General features: G+C 32.3%; 3 protein-coding genes across 3 annotated transcripts; 2 read left to right on the forward strand and 1 right to left on the reverse strand.

Moving 5' to 3' along the window:
• The first annotated feature begins 2,088 nt into the window (after window positions 1-2,088).
• On the forward strand, window positions 2,089-4,006 carry LOC101262704 (NAC domain-containing protein 83). Its single transcript, XM_004235423.5, has 3 exons — window positions 2,089-2,767; window positions 2,873-3,171; window positions 3,628-4,006. The coding sequence occupies exons 1-3, from the start codon at window positions 2,587-2,589 to the stop codon at window positions 3,916-3,918; spliced, it is 771 nt and encodes a 256-aa protein (XP_004235471.1). The 5' UTR covers window positions 2,089-2,586; the 3' UTR covers window positions 3,919-4,006.
• Window positions 4,007-6,944: 2,938 nt separating this feature from the next.
• LOC138347281 (uncharacterized) lies at window positions 6,945-9,195 on the forward strand. Its single transcript, XM_069295183.1, has 3 exons — window positions 6,945-7,703; window positions 8,010-8,098; window positions 8,836-9,195. The coding sequence occupies exons 1-3, from the start codon at window positions 7,238-7,240 to the stop codon at window positions 8,989-8,991; spliced, it is 711 nt and encodes a 236-aa protein (XP_069151284.1). The 5' UTR covers window positions 6,945-7,237; the 3' UTR covers window positions 8,992-9,195.
• Window positions 9,196-9,570: 375 nt separating this feature from the next.
• Window positions 9,571-19,822, reverse strand: LOC104646477 (uncharacterized). The gene is made up of 4 exons (XM_010320018.4): window positions 19,370-19,822; window positions 16,892-17,102; window positions 10,041-14,779; window positions 9,571-9,895 (listed from the first exon to the last, which is right to left on the reverse strand). The coding sequence occupies exons 1-3, from the start codon at window positions 19,550-19,552 to the stop codon at window positions 10,041-10,043; spliced, it is 5,133 nt and encodes a 1,710-aa protein (XP_010318320.1). The 5' UTR covers window positions 19,553-19,822; the 3' UTR covers window positions 9,571-9,895.
• Between the last annotated feature and the right edge of the window lie 590 nt (window positions 19,823-20,412).

The following is a 20,412-nucleotide window of genomic DNA, read 5'->3' on the forward strand; positions in this document are numbered from 1 at the left end:
AGTATTTTTATTTTTTTTAGTGAATATAAGTACTTCTAATATAAATACCAACTTTACTGCCTAAATACACGAGGGCGTACAACTTTAATTTACCGGGCTCGTGCATCACTTTTTCTTTTTTCTTATTATATATTAGTACTATACTAATAATTTAATTTATATATGTTGGATAATTAGTAGTCAATTCAAGGGCAAAATGTCAAATGAAAGTCATTTCTTTTATGGCTCTTTAATATTTTCACATGCTTTTGAAATATAAAGTAAGAAAAGATATATAGATCTTTTTCTTCAAATTTTTTTCCCTACACCCAATTTTATTATCTTCTAATGTTTTATTGTTCTAATTATTTATGTAAGGTAACGTAGGAAACGACTTCCAAATGCATTAATAATTGTATATATAGTTAAATTAATAGACTATTGTTAGACCCGTAAACTATTTGATCTAACTATGCGCATACATGTCAAGGACTTGGACATTGGTCTTGACATGAATGGGGGTAAAACAGTGCAACACAGGTTTAAGATGCTTGGGTGTTGGCAAGGCAACTTGAACATACAAGGCTTACGTGCGGGCTAGAGTCATCGGCAAAGCAGCATGTTGGCTTGACAAGGCAAAGCTGTGAAGACTTGATGATGGCAAAAACAAAGGCATTTCATGTGAATTGCTGAAATAAAACTAAGTGTTGGAGGGCAGCTAAAATATTCCAAGTATTGAAAGCTGGCTGAAATATTCTAAGTGTTGAAAACGTAGCCTGAAATATTTTAAGTACTAGAATATTAATATTTCGTGTGAATAAGGATGTAATTTGAATTAGATTCTATCTGTTAGAAATATAGCTGTTGGAAACTTAGTTTGAATCCTGTGATGACAAGTGTCAGTTGTCATTTGTAACTGTCATGTGCAGAAATTTTATAAGGGTGGAAATTTCGTTTAAGGCTATAGGGTGTGTTTCTGGCCTTAGACAAATTCGTGAAGCCTTCCCTTTGTATTAATTATAAGATTAATAAAGGTTGGGACGAGTTCCTGTACATTATGTCTGTTGTTTTTGTTGTTAAAGTATTTCTATACTTAGTCAAATTTGTGGGAGTAATATAGGCTTGAGTGTTGCAGGCGTTTGCAAGACTACCTAGGGTGATGTTCGGTAAACATAAATCGACCCTCTTTCAACTATCCACTGTGAATTTTTCTTGGGAATTATCTATTTGAATCTTCCCTAATTCTCGATTATTATAACAAATACTATATATAGCTACAAAATTATTATCTTTGATATAAAAATTACTATAAATTATTAATAAAAATTACATTTTATATTTAAATACGCGAAAGAAATAAAAGGAATTGCTAGTTAGTTGTATTTCATGTGGATGGGAATTGTATTCTGTTTGATGGTGTTGTCCGCTTTCATTACAAGCTAGTATTACATTGTGTGCGCTGCGGCCTCTAAAGAATCCCAATTAAAAGATGTTGCTTCTCTTTGAAGTTTTTAAGGATACCATAAAAACATTCTTTTTTTTACACAATTAAAGTTATCTAATCTAATTAACAAGGAGACGAACGTGAGTTGTGATGCAATTTTAATCTCAAAGGTTTGAATTTGCATATTGACATAATATTATAAATCTTTTTTATAAGAATTTAAGTTACATTATAATAAAAAATCACCGTAAACTGACGAAAAAAGTTATATTATAAAAAAATATTTATATTTCTCTCCTCATTTCTCATATCAAACCAATTCTAGGAAAACAGAAAACAAATTCTCATTACAAATAGTAGGAGGCGTCCTTATTATTTTTTTTTAATGAAAACATATTGATATATCTAGATTAAATCTTATGCCGTCGAAGTTGACATCAGGTGTGACCTTTTTATAAGAAAAATCGTCATTAAAATTTGACATCAAGTGTGATATTTTTATAAGAGAAGACTTTTTTTATTGATTCAATTAAAATATAGGTAAAAATAGCACCGAATATGTTAATGATATTATATATACACACATAATTGATATAAAAATTATTTGTCATCATGTCCCCAAACTCCAATGTATATATATTTATAGAGGAGTCTTCTAAAAATATGAAATTTTAATTTTGAAAAAGAAGGTGTGAAATCTTTTAAACTAGCAATAACATGTGTAAATCAAACTCTTTTTCTATTAAAATTTTTTGACTATAGAAGGAACATACAAAAAAGATCAATAAATTTGTGTTGTTGTTGACAAATATATTCTGCAGGAACTTCTAATAGAAGTATACGCAAGGAATCGTAAGGATTAAGAGTTCAAACTTAACCTTACTTTTAATATAAAAAGTTTTTTTTTTTAAAAAAAAGATACTTTTGTCCCATGATCACATAGGGTCCCTCTTCTACACCTCACAAAAGTTTTTTTTTTAAAAAAAAAAAAAAGCTGAGTATAGAAAAAAAATCCATTTTCTTTGGTCTTACTATAAATACTCATTACCTACCGAATACTTCTACTCATCACTACTCTTCCAAGAAAGTACTTGAAACTTGTCGTTGCGATTCTCTCTTAAATAAATAAAGCTTGTGTTTATCGAATCGAGTAATTTGATCTAATGGACAAGTTCAATTTTGTGAAAGATGGAGCGATAAAGCTACCTCCTGGTTTTCGATTTCAACCTACTGATGAAGAAATTGTTTTTCAATATTTGATACGTAAAACATTTTCTTGTCCCTTGCCTGCTTCTATTATACCTGAAATCAATATTTGCAAGAACGACCCCTGGAATTTGCCTGGTAATTGACTTACACCCCTCTAACTCTTTCCTACTTCACTTTTTGTTGTATGCATGCAAATTAATTTGCTTTTGTACTAAAGAATTTTTTATATTATTAAAACAGGTGATGTAGAGCAAGATAGATATTTTTTCAGCAACAAGGAAGCTAAATATAGGAATGGTAATAGAGCAAATAGGGCAACTATAGGTGGTTATTGGAAGCCAAGTGGTTTAGATAAACAAATTATATGCAGTAAAAGAAAGCCAATTGTTGGGATGAAGAAAACTCTTGTTTTCTATAAAGGAAAGAGTGCTTCTCAAGCTTATAGAACTGATTGGATTATGCATGAATATCGTCTCGTTCTTCCCAAAAATTCATCATCCAATTTACATGTCCATTTCAACAAATCATCATCTCAACAGGTATTTAATGCCCTATTTTTCTCTCATGTTCCAATTCGTTTGACGCTTTTTTCTAGTTAAGTCAGTCAAAAAGAAAATAAACTTTTTTAATTTGTATGAGAACATATACAACTATTATGTTGACACAAATTTTTTTTGAAAAAATCTTTTCATTCTTAAATTTTGTATTCAGTTAAACACTTGTTTTCACACTAAAGAGAGTACTATCATATATATTAGTGGCATGCATAGAGTCTTGGTGTATTGTATTGTCACAATTTGACTGTTAAAAATAGTTTGAGTGTGAGACTCAAGTGGGAGTAATTTATTTCATGTCCAAAATAAATGTTTAAATTCATTAATTTATTCAAAATGCATGGATCATGACACCCCTTGATAAATTAAAAATGTCTCTCTAGACTCTAGCTAGTTGTTGACAAATGTTAAATTCTAAATTATCTATTTTGTATTTTGCAGAATAATTCATTGGTTCAAATAGGAAATTGGGTTCTTTGTCATATATTTTTGAAGAAAAGAAATGGAAAATGTGATGAAGAAATTATTGAGGCTAATTGTCATGATGATAATTACAAGGCTAATGATGAGCATAATGATGTAGTGTATTATGATTTTATGAGGGAAGATAATTTGAGTGATAGTAGAGCTGCAGCTTCCTCTTGTTCTTCTTCTTTGAGCATTAACAATGATGATGCAAATGAGGTTTCTTCATGTCCAACTAGTCTACTACAACATCAACAACCTCTTTAATTCATAATATTGTACTTAATTTTCTTGTTTTCCCATTGTTTAATGCAATAATATTTTCTTCGAAAAAATTAAAAAGAAGAATTATCAATATTGTTCTCACTTTACTCAAAACGTTACGTTATATAGCTAGAGAGGTCCTTTATTTTCTTTCTATTGCATTAATAATATTCAACATTTGACAAATGATTATTTTAGTTCACGTGCTTAGTTAAGAGAGTTGCTATAGTATATTAATTCGCTTTAGCATGCCTTAATTTTATTTTTTAGATAATTGGAAGTTAAACTAATTCAAATGCTGATTTTGTAAATAAATAAATATATATATATATATATGTATATGTATATATATATATACATATATATATATATATATATATATATATATATATATATATATATATATATATATTTTAGATAATTGGAAGTTAAACTAATTCAAATGCTGATTTTGTAAATAATAAATATATATATATATATATATATATAGATAGATAGATAGTGTTAAGAGTTTATTTTTAATTGTCTGGAAAAAGAATAATTCATTTATTATTACTTACAATCAATATTTAATATAGCTGATACAAGGGCCCTCTGTTATTATACAAAATAGAGGGAAATGGTTATTGATACCCCTTTTATTATACAAAAAAATATTTTAACATATTAATTCGAGAAGTAAATTTGAACATTTTTTCTCAACTATCTTGACACGTGGAATCAATCCTGTAAATCCTAGAATGTAACTCTTAAGAATTTCAGTTATAATAAAGAACAAATACAAGAAGATTTGCTTTAGTAAAAAATATAATAGAAACGATTTTAAAGTATAATACAGTAAAATTATGATATTTTACATAGTAAACGAATATAGACATGAAACTTGAACTTCAATAAAATTTAGTTACAATCCGTTGGCAATTTAGTAGTAGTTAAATCATTTGAAGAATTCAACTTCCAGTAGAATTAGATATAAATAATACAGTTTCTTCCATATACTTTTTCGTTCATTTTTACTTTTTATCTATATTTTGCTTCTCGATCAGAGGTGAACCCACAACGGGTACACATGCACCGCTAAATTTCAGAAAAAGTATATTTATTTTAAAAATTTGTTAGAAAGTAGGATATAATAAACAGTGTACTCATAAAAATTTCTTGTACAATCGATACGTGCTCGAGATATCACCATTGAGATTGGTGTTTGAATCCAACTAAGCCATTTTTTTTTTAATTTTAAATCTTGAAGCTCATATTTATATTGATGCACCCGAAATCTTCACGTTTTAGTTCGCTTCAATATGCATATGCATGTGCATGAGAAAATTAAAAAGGGCATTTAAGGCAAAGAAGTCAACTAATGCAATGAAAAAAAGGGGAATTATTTGTAAAAAGTGAACTCAAGAATCGAACTTTTAGACATAATTTTCTAGGTAGATGAAGCTGTGCTACGTACGAATAAAAAGAGTGTAACTTTTTGTTATTTTTCAGCCCAAAAAATGATAAAAACATAAAGCATGGGTTGGGGAAGAAGCAAGCAAGGTATATACTCTTTTCTTTTACTGTTTTTATGTGCTAAATATATTCTAATCTTTTTATTTTATTTTATTTTTCTATAGTACCAACCCAAAGAACATTTGCACATGCGCCACTTTCTTCTTCTTCTTTTTAATAATTAAAGTTTTTCCCAAAGTAAATGTAAAGCCGCAAAGTTTTTCTATTAAACCTTTTTTATTAAATTTCATTTGATGTGGGATGACAGAGCTGTCAAAATTAGTCGTATAAATTTTACCCACCCACTCAAAGTTTGATGGATGTTGATTTTAATTACTTATGAATAATCTGATAAGAATGATAATTAACCAATTATATCACAAATTAAAATTTTGTTATATATATTTCTATGTAATAAAACCCTATGCACACATATAGTTAACTTATATCCATTGTAATTATACTAATTAAAGAATATTATGACAGGCTAATGTGATTATGTGAAGAATTATACAACTTAAAATCCTTATCACGTTAGAAAAAAGGTCACAAGATAAACATACCTACTACCTAGTAACATTCCTTTACTACAAGTGAAAAAAGTTCAAATTCTTGAGTAAGAAATATATAGATGTATTGAAAAATAAAATAGTTGAAACGTGATTTTCAAGGGTCAGATGAGTTGGATTGTAATTATATTGACACATGCAAAATTCAACATATTGGGTTTTTTCTCCTACGTGATATTTGGTATAGACATTGAAGTCTGACTAATTCAAATACTCTGGCTATAAAAAATCACTCTTTCATATTCGAGGCACGAAACTAAAATCAATTCTAGTTTTAAAAAAAAACAATTTCATCCAATGTATCATATTCTTTCGTGCAGGTTCATTATTGTTCTTATCATTCAACACATATTGTTTGATCACATTTGTGTTGACTTTGAAAAAAACATTTTATTAATTAAATCGTTCACCTAAATTTTACTTTAACGGGCTTCTTGTTGTTCTTGTACATTAGAAGGAAGTAAAGGATATTCCAATATAAATATCTATATATAAACCTACTTGTAGTACCTTTATTTACTTCACATGATTGAGGCCCCAACAAATATTTCTGCTCTCTTTATGATGAAAGATGATTTCCACATCGAAGGTGGATGAAGTGAATCAGACTTTTATATAATTTTGAATTTTTAAAAAAATCAAATTTAAAGTCCGTTTAACATGATGTCTGAATATGATTTTGAAAAATCAAATTTAATGTCCATTTAACATGATGTCAGAATATAATTTTGAATTTTAAAAAAGATCAAAGAGGCGATCATCATATTCGTTTTTGTCTAATATATTCTTACACATGCCATTTAATCCATTAACCCCCTGTTAAATTGACAAAAAAAATAATAGTTTAATTATTTGAACATTATTTTTATTTTTCTAACAAGTTACAACTATTTGTTGTCTTTTCATTAATTAATTTATCAAACGAACCGAAATACATGTTCGTCCACATCCCTTCAATGTTCAATTAACCATATTCCATTTTGATTAATTATTATTTAAAAAAAAAAAACAGTTATAGTAAAAAACTTAGGAACACATGCATGCATTTCTTGTATACCCTATATTCCTATTTCTTAGAGGATATCCTTATCGTTAATTATAGTAAGTTCCTAAAAGGAAAAAATAAATTTAGCTATACATGGTCAAAATCTCTTCTTTTAGGTCGTTTCTTCATACATTATCATTAATCAACTAGCTTTACGTACCATTGAGGCATAGTTATTATTGTTTTCGATCTGTCTTACAAAAAATCTTGAAAAATGGGGGGTGAAATTTCCAAGGTAAAAGGCAAGAACTATAGGATCCCCCCAAACTTCCTTCGTCGACGTTTACATGACAAGAAGAAAAGAAGGCGTTTTCGTAGGCCAACAAAACAATCTACACCTTCCAAGAAGGAATTACTTTCATATGCTATAGAAGATGATGAGAATCTAGAAGGAAGCCTTGGAAAAAGTGAGTATGTAATTAAGGATATTAAAAAAGTTGAAGCAAATGATGATCATCAAGAACGAGTGGCAAAACTGATAGAAGCAATTGTTCAAGAAAACGACGACGAAGAAGAAGATAAAGAAAGGGATTATGGAGATGATGATAATCATAAAGATGATCAAAGGACGATAAAGCGTAGTTATGATGATGAGGGGCCTGGTTCACCAAGTTTTAGAGTATATTTCACAAATAATAACAATGTTGTTGAAGACAAGAGGATTAATGAAGTAATTATTGGTATGTATTAATTTACTTTTCAAAAGATGTATAGAAACCATAAAAATGTCATTAGGACTCTAGCTGAAATTTTTGCATGTCCTTGTTTGTGCGTGAGAATGAATTGAATCTCCTTCATCATCGAAACATTATACTGACCCCCTTAATATAAAGAAAAATTGCAATATAATGCCAAAGAGGATTCAATATAGATGTTAGTTATAGTAAGGTGTGACATTTAATCGCTTGGTATATAATCCTGGCTTCGCCACTGCCAATGTTCAGCCAACTCTAACTTATTTCCTACTATTTAATGAGTAAATGCAGGTAACAAGGATGTCATTAAGAACACAACTCCAATAGCAGCTACTAGTAGACCAACAATCCCTATTGCTGCTACCATACCATCAACAGAGGTATATATATATGCATGAGATTCTTTAATTTCTATCAAAGATATTACCTTCCTTGGTATAAATGGCTGTTTTTAAAAAATGTATGCATACTAGAGAAACAGAGATGTAGCACTTGTTAACTGGAAGCTGTAGGATTATCCAATCTATTCAGAATTAAAGCCCGACCCGCTGTGCAATGCATTAGATTGAATACACTATTCTGAATATGAAGCAAAACCTATGTTGCTTGGGGCTTTCCAAAAAATTTGTTGTGCCCATGTGGGATCCAAACATGCACTAATTTTGGGGTATCCAACATGGTGCTATATTTTTGAAGAGTCCGAGCAAACATAGGTCAAAACTACTAAGCATTAACTATGAACTTATAATACTAAAGTATAACTACTTCAATACTAATGCCATTTAGCTAGAAAATGCAGAAAAATATTCTATGATCAAAGTTTCAAATATTTGGTTGATGTGAGTTTGTACATAGTCAATCTTATCTAGCTTGGATTGTGGCAGAATAGTTGTTACATGTATGTGCCATTATCATAAACAAATCTGCAGTCATTTGTTTACTTTTGAGCTTTTTAACAGCAAAGATTTAACTCTCTTCGCATTTTTCTTTGAGGGAAATAAACAAAAACATAACAGGAATGTAACAAAAACAGATTTTGCTAAACATCAGAATAGCATACATATATATATAAAACCAAAAGAATAAATAAGAGTGCTAAACTTACATTTTCATACAGGTGGTGCCTGTGGGCAGAAAGGTGAAGAAAGAAACGAAGAGGAAGAATTTTAAAAGTGCACTGTCAAAGAATATGCTGAACGTTCGATCATGTTACTCTACAGCTCACTCCAGGCACAAGCGCAACCATATTCTTCCTGGAAAAGCACCTGCTTGATCAAGCACCACACATTTACTTGATCGTCTTTTAGGGAAATTAAACTCATCACCCTTTGTCTGCTATGTTTAGTGGACGTAAACTATAGTTTAGCAAATCAAATAGCAGGTCCGCTGTAATGAAAAACTCAGAAATCAATATTATGAAATTGTGGACCTAAGAGATTGTATATACCTCTTAAATCCAGAATGTCATCTTCTTTTTCTTTGTTCTGGTCAACTCATATTTGAACCATTTCACACAATGATATCTGACATAGGAGTACACATAAAATTGAAATGTGAGAGTAAAAGAGTAGCAAAACCAAAAGGTAAGGCATTGGAAGACTAGAGCGGATGCAATGTCATATTCTTTTTCCCTGCTGAGAAATAGAATTTGGATAGATTACCAGGAAAGGAGGCAAATAACAAACAGAACTAATTAACAGCAGATTACAATCTCAAATCTGATTAACAACTTCTTTTCTACCAGATTTCCAGAAAGTTTCTTCATGGGTGAGGAAGCCAAAAAGGATTGACAAATAGCTCTTTTATACGCGCATGAGAGCTTGCACACACTACAGTACGGTAGATAAACATATGAACAAAAGAGAACAACTTTAATTACTTTAGAACTGAAAAAGAAAGCAGATGAACAATCTTAAAGACACGGAACAGAGGAATAAGCTTTTCAGCAATTGTATCTCTCCAAGTGCAATTTTAGTAAATTACACAGAGAAATCTAGAGCAACAAAATACAAAACAAAAGGGCATTGACGACTAGCAGGATTTATAACAAAAGATCAATCTTCGTTCAACAGACTTCTGGCCAGACCAGAAAACACCAGAGATCACATTTGGCATCTACAGAGGGCCTCAGTCAATCAAAAAGTTCCTCCAAACCATTTAAAACCATGTCTTCCCTCCTGCCCAAAATATTTTAGGATAGTCAATACTCAGATTTTGTATTTCAACCAGAGAGAAGATTAAGTAGATGATCCTGTTTTAAGATAAAAATCTTACAAGATATAAGGGGTATATAGTGGGGATAGGAGATTTTAACACAAATACCTATTCAGAAGGGAAGGCAGAGGAGAGAAATTCTTCATCCTCCAAAAATATCTGCAGATTCTTTGTTTTCATCAAGAACTCAACAGCTGCCTCATCAAATTCCAGGATGAACCCAAACTTGATCAATTCAGCCAGCTGAGGCACAAAATCTTCTTTCTCCTTAAGAATTCCCTCAGCAACTACTTCAGAGAAATATGTTGCATACTCAAGTTTGCCTTTGTAACCACCTGATTTGTCCAGCTTTTGTAGGAAGATTTTTGAACTTTTTCTTTCCCAACAAATCATTCGGCTCACTTCCACATTCAGGACTTCTCCAGAAGAAAGTGACAAACTGCAATCCATGGTGATTGGTTCTAATGTAGCAAAAATGCTAACATCCATGAGGCATTTGAGAGCTACATGTCTCTTGTGCACTTCCATTTGAAGTAAAGGATCAGCAAGGAAGCCAAGAATTAACTTAAACAAACCCCTCCCAATGAAGATTTCTTTTGGCTGCACCAGCTCAAGTCCATCACAATTAACAGAAGACAGGCTTTTCTTCAGAACAGATTCAGACAAATTGCGAACACCAATTTTGCTGTAAATTTCAAGTAGCTCCTGTCGAGGCAAAGATTGCAAGCTTGGTTGTGGGTACCAAACGAACAAGTGATGAGAAGAAGACTTTTCAAATAAATCCTTCAGATAGAGATCATCACCAATAAAAACATCACGTTTGTCGAGCATCAAAATTTCCTTTTTCAAGCCTGAACTTGCAGGAAGTTTTGACAAGTTTTCAGACAGAAAGTTCTCAGTTCGTGAGCTCCAGTGCTTCACAATGAACTCCCAGAAAGTTTGGCACTCTGATTGTGACAAACTGCGGCCAGCATTTTCCCATGAATTCCATAGCTTGAGAAAATCATCAAGAGAAGGATTGCTTTTGACACCTAATTTGGAGAAGAAACTGAGCAGTTCCTTATCATAGTGCTTCTCTAGGACATGCAACTGCAGGCCAAAGAAACCACTTTTGTCATGCAGAACACAATCGTCAGAATTCACCCAATCTCCATCGTTGTCACCATTTGGAATCCATATTTTTCTAGCATCTTCTTTTGCTGGTTCCCAGTTGAACTTGCTCAAGTACTTATAGATCCGAGTGATAGTAATCCTGCTAGAATGTGAATCAAGATAATCAGCAAGCAAAGAGCATCCATCTCCAATTTCAACCACAACACCAAGAGACTTGAGCTCTTTCTTATATGATCCTATGTTGGAGCCATAAAAGTTTTCATCGATGAAAGGACCATCTTCAGGCAGTAAGATAGGATTCCACTTAGGACCAAACAAACAACACTTATCTGGTGACCTGTAACCAGCATTAGTCTTCATCCATTTTCTAGCAAGCTTTGACCGCAAAGCAATCAGATAATCATTATGATTCATCTCCAATTTCTTCAAGCACTCTAACAATGAGATTGCCACTGGAACAGTAATGACACTAGGGTCACTAGGAAATCGTAGGCTTGCAGGCACAAACTTTGCCCCACTTTCAAAAGTCACCGCAACTCCCAAACTCTTAAGTTCATCCTTATACTCATGAATGTTCCTTCCATACCGAGCCTCACTATCATCAATAAAAGGCAACAAAGAGATTGAAGAGAGAGCTTCCCAAGCTGAATCAAAAAGTATGCATTCTTTAGGTAATTTATCACCAATTCGAGTTCGCAGCCACTCAACCTCTTGAATGCATCTCTTAAGATCTGAAGGAAATTTAAAGTTAGTTTTCTTCAACTTTCTGTAACATGAGAGAAGGGAATGAGCACTATCTTTGTTTAATGAACCCTTAGATGTCTGCTGCCTGAACACAGCAACAAAAGCTTTAGTTGCCTCCTCAAAATCAACCACCACCCCTAATTTCTTCAACTCGCTTTTAAATGACAAGATATTGCTTCCATAGAAATTTGTATCAATGAGAGGAAAACTGGAAAACACCTGCAGCAGGCAGCCCCACTCAGGATCAAGCAAAAAACATTCTGCCGGAGATTTCCACCCCATGTTTATGGTCTTCATACATTTGTTATCCTTAAGTGCCATGCATATTTTTTTAGATGATCCCAGGTTGCAAATACACTTCAGAATCAGGAGCAAAGCATCAGAACGCAGGCAACCTAAGCGTGTTGGAGATTTCAAGTTGTCAACAACAAGCTGGTAATTTTGATTAAAACCAAACACCACTCCAAGCAGCTTCAGTTCTGTTTTAAAGGAATGAATCTCATTCCCATAATGCCTATTATCAATAAATGGAATGTCACTGATCAGTGAGGCAGCATTCCACTCACTGTCCAAGAAAACAGACTCCTGTGGGCTCTTCTCACCTTGAGTAGTCTGCAACCACCGCTTATCATTAATGCTATTGATGAAGGTGTCAGGGGAAAGAAATTTCTCCCTCAGATACTTGATGAAATTGAGTATTGACATCACGTGGACTTTGGTTAAAGTAGAATAAGTTGCCAGAGACATAAAATGCTCTCCAATGTATTCACATGCCTCTTTAAATTCAAACATGACACCTGTTGTACTTAACTCCTCCTTGTACTGTATTATTTCACTGCCATAAAACCCCTGATCCACTAATGGAATATCTACAAGAACTGATCTACTTTGCAGCAGATGTCCCCATGATGAAGTATGGAAGAATGATTTTGATGGAGGCCTGTAGCCTGGGCTACCACTTAGTGATACCTTCAGCCAGCTTCCCTCCCTTATGCAGGTCAAGAACTTTTTAGGAAAGGAAAGCCTGTTCCTTTTCATCTTACGAATCCAATCTAACATTAGCAATGCATTTTCCTTGGTCAGTGGAGAATACATACTAGAAATTTCTGCATCAGGAGGGGGTAGGTCTGGAATGTCCATAGCTGCAACATTGTTCCTGAGAAAGGCCAGAAGCTCTTCCTTGCTGCTACAAACTCCAGCATAGCTACCAGAATGCAAGTAACCTTCTCCGAGCACAACATAGCCTGAAGCTTTCCAAGGGTTTGAACCAATCAACCGCACCCATTTACTTCCATTTGCAGGCACCACTACCCCTTTCCACTGTCGGGTGACATGTCCATAGTTATCAACGAGCGGCAAAAAACGGCATAAAGCAGCAACTTGATCTTTTGATAAATAGTTCCTTTTGAGGGACTGATGTAAGAAGTGGGCAAAAGCCATAGCAATGTTTCTATCATCATTGTTTGTGTTAAGAAGCAGAACAGCAAAGTCATGCACATTCACAGATCTCACCTTGACCTCATCTTTAAGCCAATCCAAAACTGTCCCACTTTTAGAATGATCCCTGACTGCTTCTTGTGTTGATTTGGCAAAGAAAAGATGATTGGCAAAACGAAATTCTGAGTTCCAGTTGATCAGCCAAGAGATGTGACCAGATTCACGAGATAAAAATAACGAATGATCACCGTTCAGTGCCTCATATATGCTACACAAAACTACATCATCATCAAAATCAACATATTTCAGAAGTTGTATGTTCATCATGTCAGTTGTCTTGAAAGAAGACCATTTCTCAGCAACAAATGCTAAAAGTTCTAAGTAAACATCCTCTGAGACTCCCAAAACAAAATTGGAACTCTGAATGCACTTTGCATACCATCCATTCTCAACATGTTTCACTTCCAGAAAGCTCAAAATGTGGTTGTACACCCCCTTATCAAAATCTGAGTTTACGATGAATATTCCATGGGATGAGATGTTATGCAAGACAACCCCCTGCTTCCTTGCCTTGTTAAGAAGATTCCAGAAAGCAGGAAACAACCTACCAACGTCATTGGGCTTCTGAAAGAATTGTTGTTCCACGTATGACTCACATGGAATGATACTTTCATCCAGCAGTTTTCTTTTAATGGAGTCTCTCACGCCATTAAGAATTGGATAAGGAGATTCATTCACTGGCAGAAAGCCAAACATATGAGTAAGAGTGGAAACTGGAGCACCTTCACTAGATCTCACAAGTGATGTGAAAGCATTGACAAAAGCAGAAGGAACACAGTCAAGAATGCCCTGGTTCCATATGTCATCCAGAAGGATCGTCTCCCTTGATGATGCTAGAAGAAAGTCTGCTTGAATTATGAAGGGGAAGTTTGTAACCATCTCCGTCGGAAGAAAAGCATAAATCCCAGGAGAGCTTGTTCCCCTGTTGAGGCGCTCTCCATTGGGAAAAGCTAGAGTGATTACCCACTCATCAACTTCCATTCTTCTATCCACTCTATGCTCCCGCCTGACAGGAAACTTTTGTTTCCACATGTAGTAACTGCATTCACCCATACCAGATTTTTCATCAGCTGAGAGATGTAGCAGGTAGGATTCAGCATCAATGTTTTTCTTCTTGACAAAATCAGTCTCACTGGAAATGGAAATAGCACTAACTGTGTTAAGCCTGGCATCCTCGTTGTCTTCCCTTACTGAGAGCTTCTTTATCTTTGAAAGAAAAAGAAGAACTTCAGGATGAATGCTGGAAAGCTTCTGCTTAACAGGTTTCACCTTGTCAGGTTTCAGTGGAAGCACCAAAGTTGTGGCTGGAAGGGTAGCAGAAGACCCATAGACTTGTCTAATAACTGAAAGAGTTGGATTTGCCTCCACCCACTCAGGTACAATATAGCCTACATTGCAGTGCTCGCAAGGCTCCTCGCTGAATCGTATCTGATACCCATTGCTGAAGATATAGGGCCGAGCAGTGATGAGAAACACACTCTTGAAGCCAATGCCTGAGATAAAAATCCATCAAATTCTTTTAGAAATAAGTTGCAAATTCGGATAAGGTATATGCATATTCAATTAGGTAAGAGAAAGTAATAAAGATTCGTAAAATTCAAATGCACTCCGTTACCAAAACTCATCAAGAAACTAGAAAATGATCAATTTTCTATTCAAAAGATAATGTAATATGAAAAAATACAACAAACAAAGGACCGGCTGGTATGAAACTGTATACAGTTTTTCTACACTACAGTGCAACTTCATACAAAAACAAGTTTGAACTGAAATATAATGTATATAAACAGATCATTTTGGCATAAAAAAAGAAGAGATGATGGGGTTAAATAGAAACAAACTTAATCTCTTCTATTAAAACAATCATTGATCCACTAATTAAAAAAAATACTAATAAGATATTTTGTAGCTCTGGTTTAGCATAGAGGAAAAATAGAAAAAATATAGCACTTCATTTTGATGAAAACAGGGTGAGGGGGGGAACAGTTTACGCAGACCTTACCTCTACCTTAGAGGTGAGGTAGAGAGGCTTTTTCCTATAGATTCCCAGCTCAAGACAAAAAACAGTCCAGAAAAAGACAAAGGGAAGTAATAGATGAGGATTCCCTTTATGTGCTTGCAAAACTGTTACTTTCAAAACAGACCTTATTCAGTTGGATATTCCAATTTCAACTATCAAAGCAATAAATGACCAAACATGACTATATCTACAGCAAATACAATGGTAAAATAATCCAGAGAGCAAAATAGTGCCTCAAAAAACAAAAAGAAAAACAAGTTACGGTCAGTTTTGAAAGTAAAACATCATTCCCAAACGAGTAGTCAGCTATATGAACTAATCTATATGTGTCATCATTATTGAATGCGTCCTCTAGGCAGATTAAGTATTCTAAAACCATAGTTTCTAATCTATTAAAAACATAAAGGAGAAATGATATATGATGACTATGAATTACTATTCACTCTTTGTATTCGACAATTTAAAGCTTAATGAACCATAAAGGCAATCAACAGGTACAACAAGCAGTAACAGTACTTTAACACTTCAAACTTTAGGCTCCATCTGGACATATATTGGAATCACATTGATTTGAACTTAAAGATGAAGTTTTGTTTGGACATTCAATATAGAATTCTTAAGTTGTGTTTTTTTGGCTAATGAACATGAAAAACCCACATAAACTATCAAAATTATCTGAATTCTTATTCAATCATATCAAATGAGGAAACCACAGTTCATAAACAAGAAATCAAAATACGCTGAGGCGTTGCATTGATAAATTGCATACTTCCATACTCTTATTATAAATGAAATGTTTGTGATTTCAAAGTTTTAAATAAACATGATTTATTGAAAGTCATCAAAAGTAGTAACTTGTTATTGAGTTATTCTTTACAGCTAAATTCTCTTCTCTTTTTTTTACAAAATGTAAAGTATTTTCTACAAAAAAGATCCAAAATCCAAACATGGCATTTGAAATCATGACCAAAGTGTTGACTCTGTGTAGTATAGAAAGGAGAAAGTTTTGAATTTAGTAGGAGCTAAGGAGGAAAATGAAAACAAACCTAAGAACAGATAATGAAGCAGATGGCTCTTCATCTCAAGACAAGATTGACAGAGTTGATTCAAGCACTAATGTTCTATATGAGATGTGTGTGGCACAATTTAGATGTAAAACAAATTCGTCACTTCTTATTACGGACTGTTTAAATTTAAAGGACAATAATTTCACAACAACAACATGCTCAGTGTAGTACCACACAATGGGGTTTGGGGAGGGTAGAGCATATACAGACCATGCCTCTACCTCAAACGTGACACAGAAAGGTTGCTTCCAATAAACCTCAAATTCAAGGCAACAATAGTATATGAAAAGACATAATGAATTTACAATAGATAGTAACAAAACAAAAGCTAGGAACATAATAGTACTACAACAAAATAATATTACAAACAAACAACACAAATAACATATAGTCACAAAAATCAATGACAAGAAAGTGCAATAGTAGTCCTGCGACTACAAGTATAAGCTAGTAACAGAAAGAGTGGCAAATATGAAGAATGAGTTGATTTACAGTAGAGAATTGGGGAAATTAAGTACCTTTTTCGCCGATATACCCTCGCTTCCGATTGCCCTTCTTGGTGGAACGGCCGACGCTGCATATGGACTCAATGTTCTTGCGGGAGAATCCTTTCTCGTTATTGAAGATCAAAAGCGTGGCCGGAGCTCCGGTCTCCGTAATATCTTTCGAAGTTACCACGAATTCCAGCGACGGATCAACGCCGTTATTGTACTCGTTATCCTCCGCATTCTGCAATTACAAAATATCATTAATATTACCACTCACAACTCATACATACGCCTGGCTCCATAAAAAGATTCAATACGAAATGTAAGATTTTATGGAAAAGGGTTAAAATTATTTCTGAATTGTGCGAAATAGATCACTTGTATCCTTTATTATATTTTGGAGTAAAAATATCCATTGTTATTTTAATAGACCACAAATATAATCAAGAGTTAACACTCCTATTTTATAGTGACGTGACACGCCACATAGGACTAATCCCTCTATCTAAGAATTGTCATCTAAGATTTAGTACAAAAGAACTTGATCTGTGGTGGCGATAAAGTTGCCACAAAAGATTATGAGTGATTTTTAGTAGACTAATAGTAATATTCATTTTTTCAACAAAAAAATATGATAATTAATTTTGATTGCAATCTAATTTTCTAAAATAATTAAATTACAATATTAGTATTACAAACACAAAATATTATTACAAAAAATTATGAAAATTACTTCTTGATCACATCTCCTACTATATAATGCATTGATACATTTTCATATAACATAAAAATAAAAAAATATCTTCAAACTCCTACTTAATCGACATCATTTTCATTTTGTTGAAAAATAATGAAGAAAAAAAACACAATTAGAATTTAATGCTAAAAAATTTTAGTGACGATTTTTTGGACTTTTGTGGATACTATTGTCGTCGCTAAAGATCTAGTTCTTTTGTAATGAATCCGAGTTGGCAATAGTTAGATGGAGGATTAGTTCTATATGGCATGTCATGTCACTAAAATTGAGGTATATTTGTGATATCTTAGAGTAAGAGTGAGGGTATTTTTGATCCCAAAATGGAAAGAAAAGTATAAATAATCTATTTTACATAATTTAAAGGCAATTTTGACTTTTTTTCGTAGATTTTATTACAAATAACCTTGAGGAATTAGCATTTCAAGATGTCTTCTTGAGAAATTAATACTTTAATATGAAGATTGAAATAAAAATTTAGTTTTCTTTATGTGCTAAATTGGAGAAATAAAAATGGAAATTATTTTTAGTTTAGTGTATAGTTGGTCCCAAAAGTTGGCATCCTAAAGTTGGGCATTAAGTTTTACATAATTAATTGTGCAATGTTCATTTTAGATATAATTTCTTTATATTTTTTTGACACATTACTATAAGAAAAATTGAAGGAGAGTATAGTGTCACGTAGGAGTTTAAATTTGGAAAAATATGAGTAATTTTCTTAGATAGTTGTTATTCATGTTACATTGTTTAACTTTAAAAATTGAAATTTGAAGCATTTAAAGATTTTTTATTTTTCTCTTGCAATAGTCATTACTATTTTTATAAAAAAAAAGGTTTAATTTCATTTTTTTTCCTTTAAAATTGAAATTAGAGGTATTTAAAAATCATACATTTTTTGTCGCTACAATTTCCTTTAACAAAAAAACTTTTATTTTCTATTTAAAATATTTATATTAAAATTTCTGTTTTCTTAAATTGTATTTTTAGAGCATATTTAAATACTTTTTGAAAAATTAAATTATTCTTGAATATTTGTGGTCTCCATTTATATATAAATAGATTTTTTTGGTTTAAAAAAAAAAGACAAACCCACATATAATACCCATTAAAAAAATTACATTAACAACTATAATATGAGCCCTCCAATTCTTCAAGAAAATATGTGTATTCCTCCGGTTCTTTAAAACAATTAGAAAAATATTAATAATAAGTTAAAAAATGTGACATGGCACCCTAGTAGTAGAGAAATAATGAATTTTTTTGTATCAAATATATTTTAAAGAAAATAGACAAAATTGGATAATATTGTAATCCTAAAACAAACATAAGTGATATCCTAGGTAATTTGACTGACTATCTAGGAAATTACTCAAAAAATGTTGAAGCTATGACTTGAAAATTGGACATTAAGAAGAGAAAATAAAATAAAAAATTAGTTAGATTAAGTCTTTCACACGCAATTGTTGAGTGTATCAACCTCACTTTTGACACGTCAATAAAAACTGTCAAAATAACACAACACAATCTAATATGAAGTGCCTAAAATGAATATCGTGTATTAATGGAACATGGCTACTTTTATGTCCGAACAAAATGATTTTTTTAAAATAAAACCAATATATACTGAAAAAAAGATCATGTAAAAAATTAATACTAAAAATATAAGCAAACTCCAAGATATTATCCCCATGTGATTGACACTAATGATCGAAAAAAAGTCATCGAACTGTAAATAATAGAAACAATGCATGAACCTGAATGAGTTCCATGAGGAAGTGGACATCCTTGGCATAAAGCTCAGCAGATAGATTCTTAACAGCCTGATGAAGATCCTCAGTAAGTGGATTTGCTTCACCCCCTATTGAGAATTTGCTTCTTCTTATTTCTTCAATGTGCTCTTTTGGTGTACCCATTTTCGATCGATGATCACCAATCATAAAACTAAATATGATTATGCTTATAATATACTCTCACTAGTACAAATGAGAGATGTTGCTGAGGAATTTATAGATAGATGGAAACTGTTGATTACCCACACCTTGAAGAAATCTAGTTGACTCCTAGAGTCCTTGTCCTAGGCATTGACGAGGTGGGGCCATCTTTAATTTCTTCGCGAATCATAGAAATTAAACTATTACTAAACTTAAAACTATGACGTTTTGCTATGAAGGTATAAAAATGCAAAGAATGTCACAGAAATTAAAAACACGTATAATAATATTTTTACCAGTTATAAATAATCTTATTATCTAATGATTTTTTACACATTTTATAATATTCGAGATCTTAAAATATTTGATTCTACAAGTAAGAATTTTGTAATTGGTCCTTTTACTTAGATCATGTTGGATCCGAGTTAATAAACTACGTACCAACTTGTCTTCTCTTTGGTATTGATGTATGTAAATCTCCAATGAATTTGATTGGAAGTTCAAAAGGTAAAGTAAATTTCCTTATTTTCTGTTGTTCAAATTTTTTATTTTATTACTTACTATATAAAGTATATATTCTTTTCTCCATGTTCAAGTGAGACCATTTTGATTTAATCTCAATAGTATAGTTTAATAAAATATATATGTGCACCTAAAATTAAAATTGATGTGATTATACCTTTAACTGTTCATTTGGATTAAAAACGAAACTTATACATTAACTTTTAACGAAAGTATTAAGTCAATATAAATCAAATAAAATGAAAAGTTGAAAATAATTATTCATGAGTTGCAATCTTCACATATACTATTTCCCTAATGGGAATCTATTAATTTTGCCGCATGTTTGGCGTAACAATCGAAAT

Source organism: Solanum lycopersicum, chromosome 3, assembly GCF_036512215.1.
Source record: "Solanum lycopersicum chromosome 3, SLM_r2.1".
Lineage (NCBI taxonomy): Eukaryota > Viridiplantae > Streptophyta > Magnoliopsida > Solanales > Solanaceae > Solanum > Solanum lycopersicum.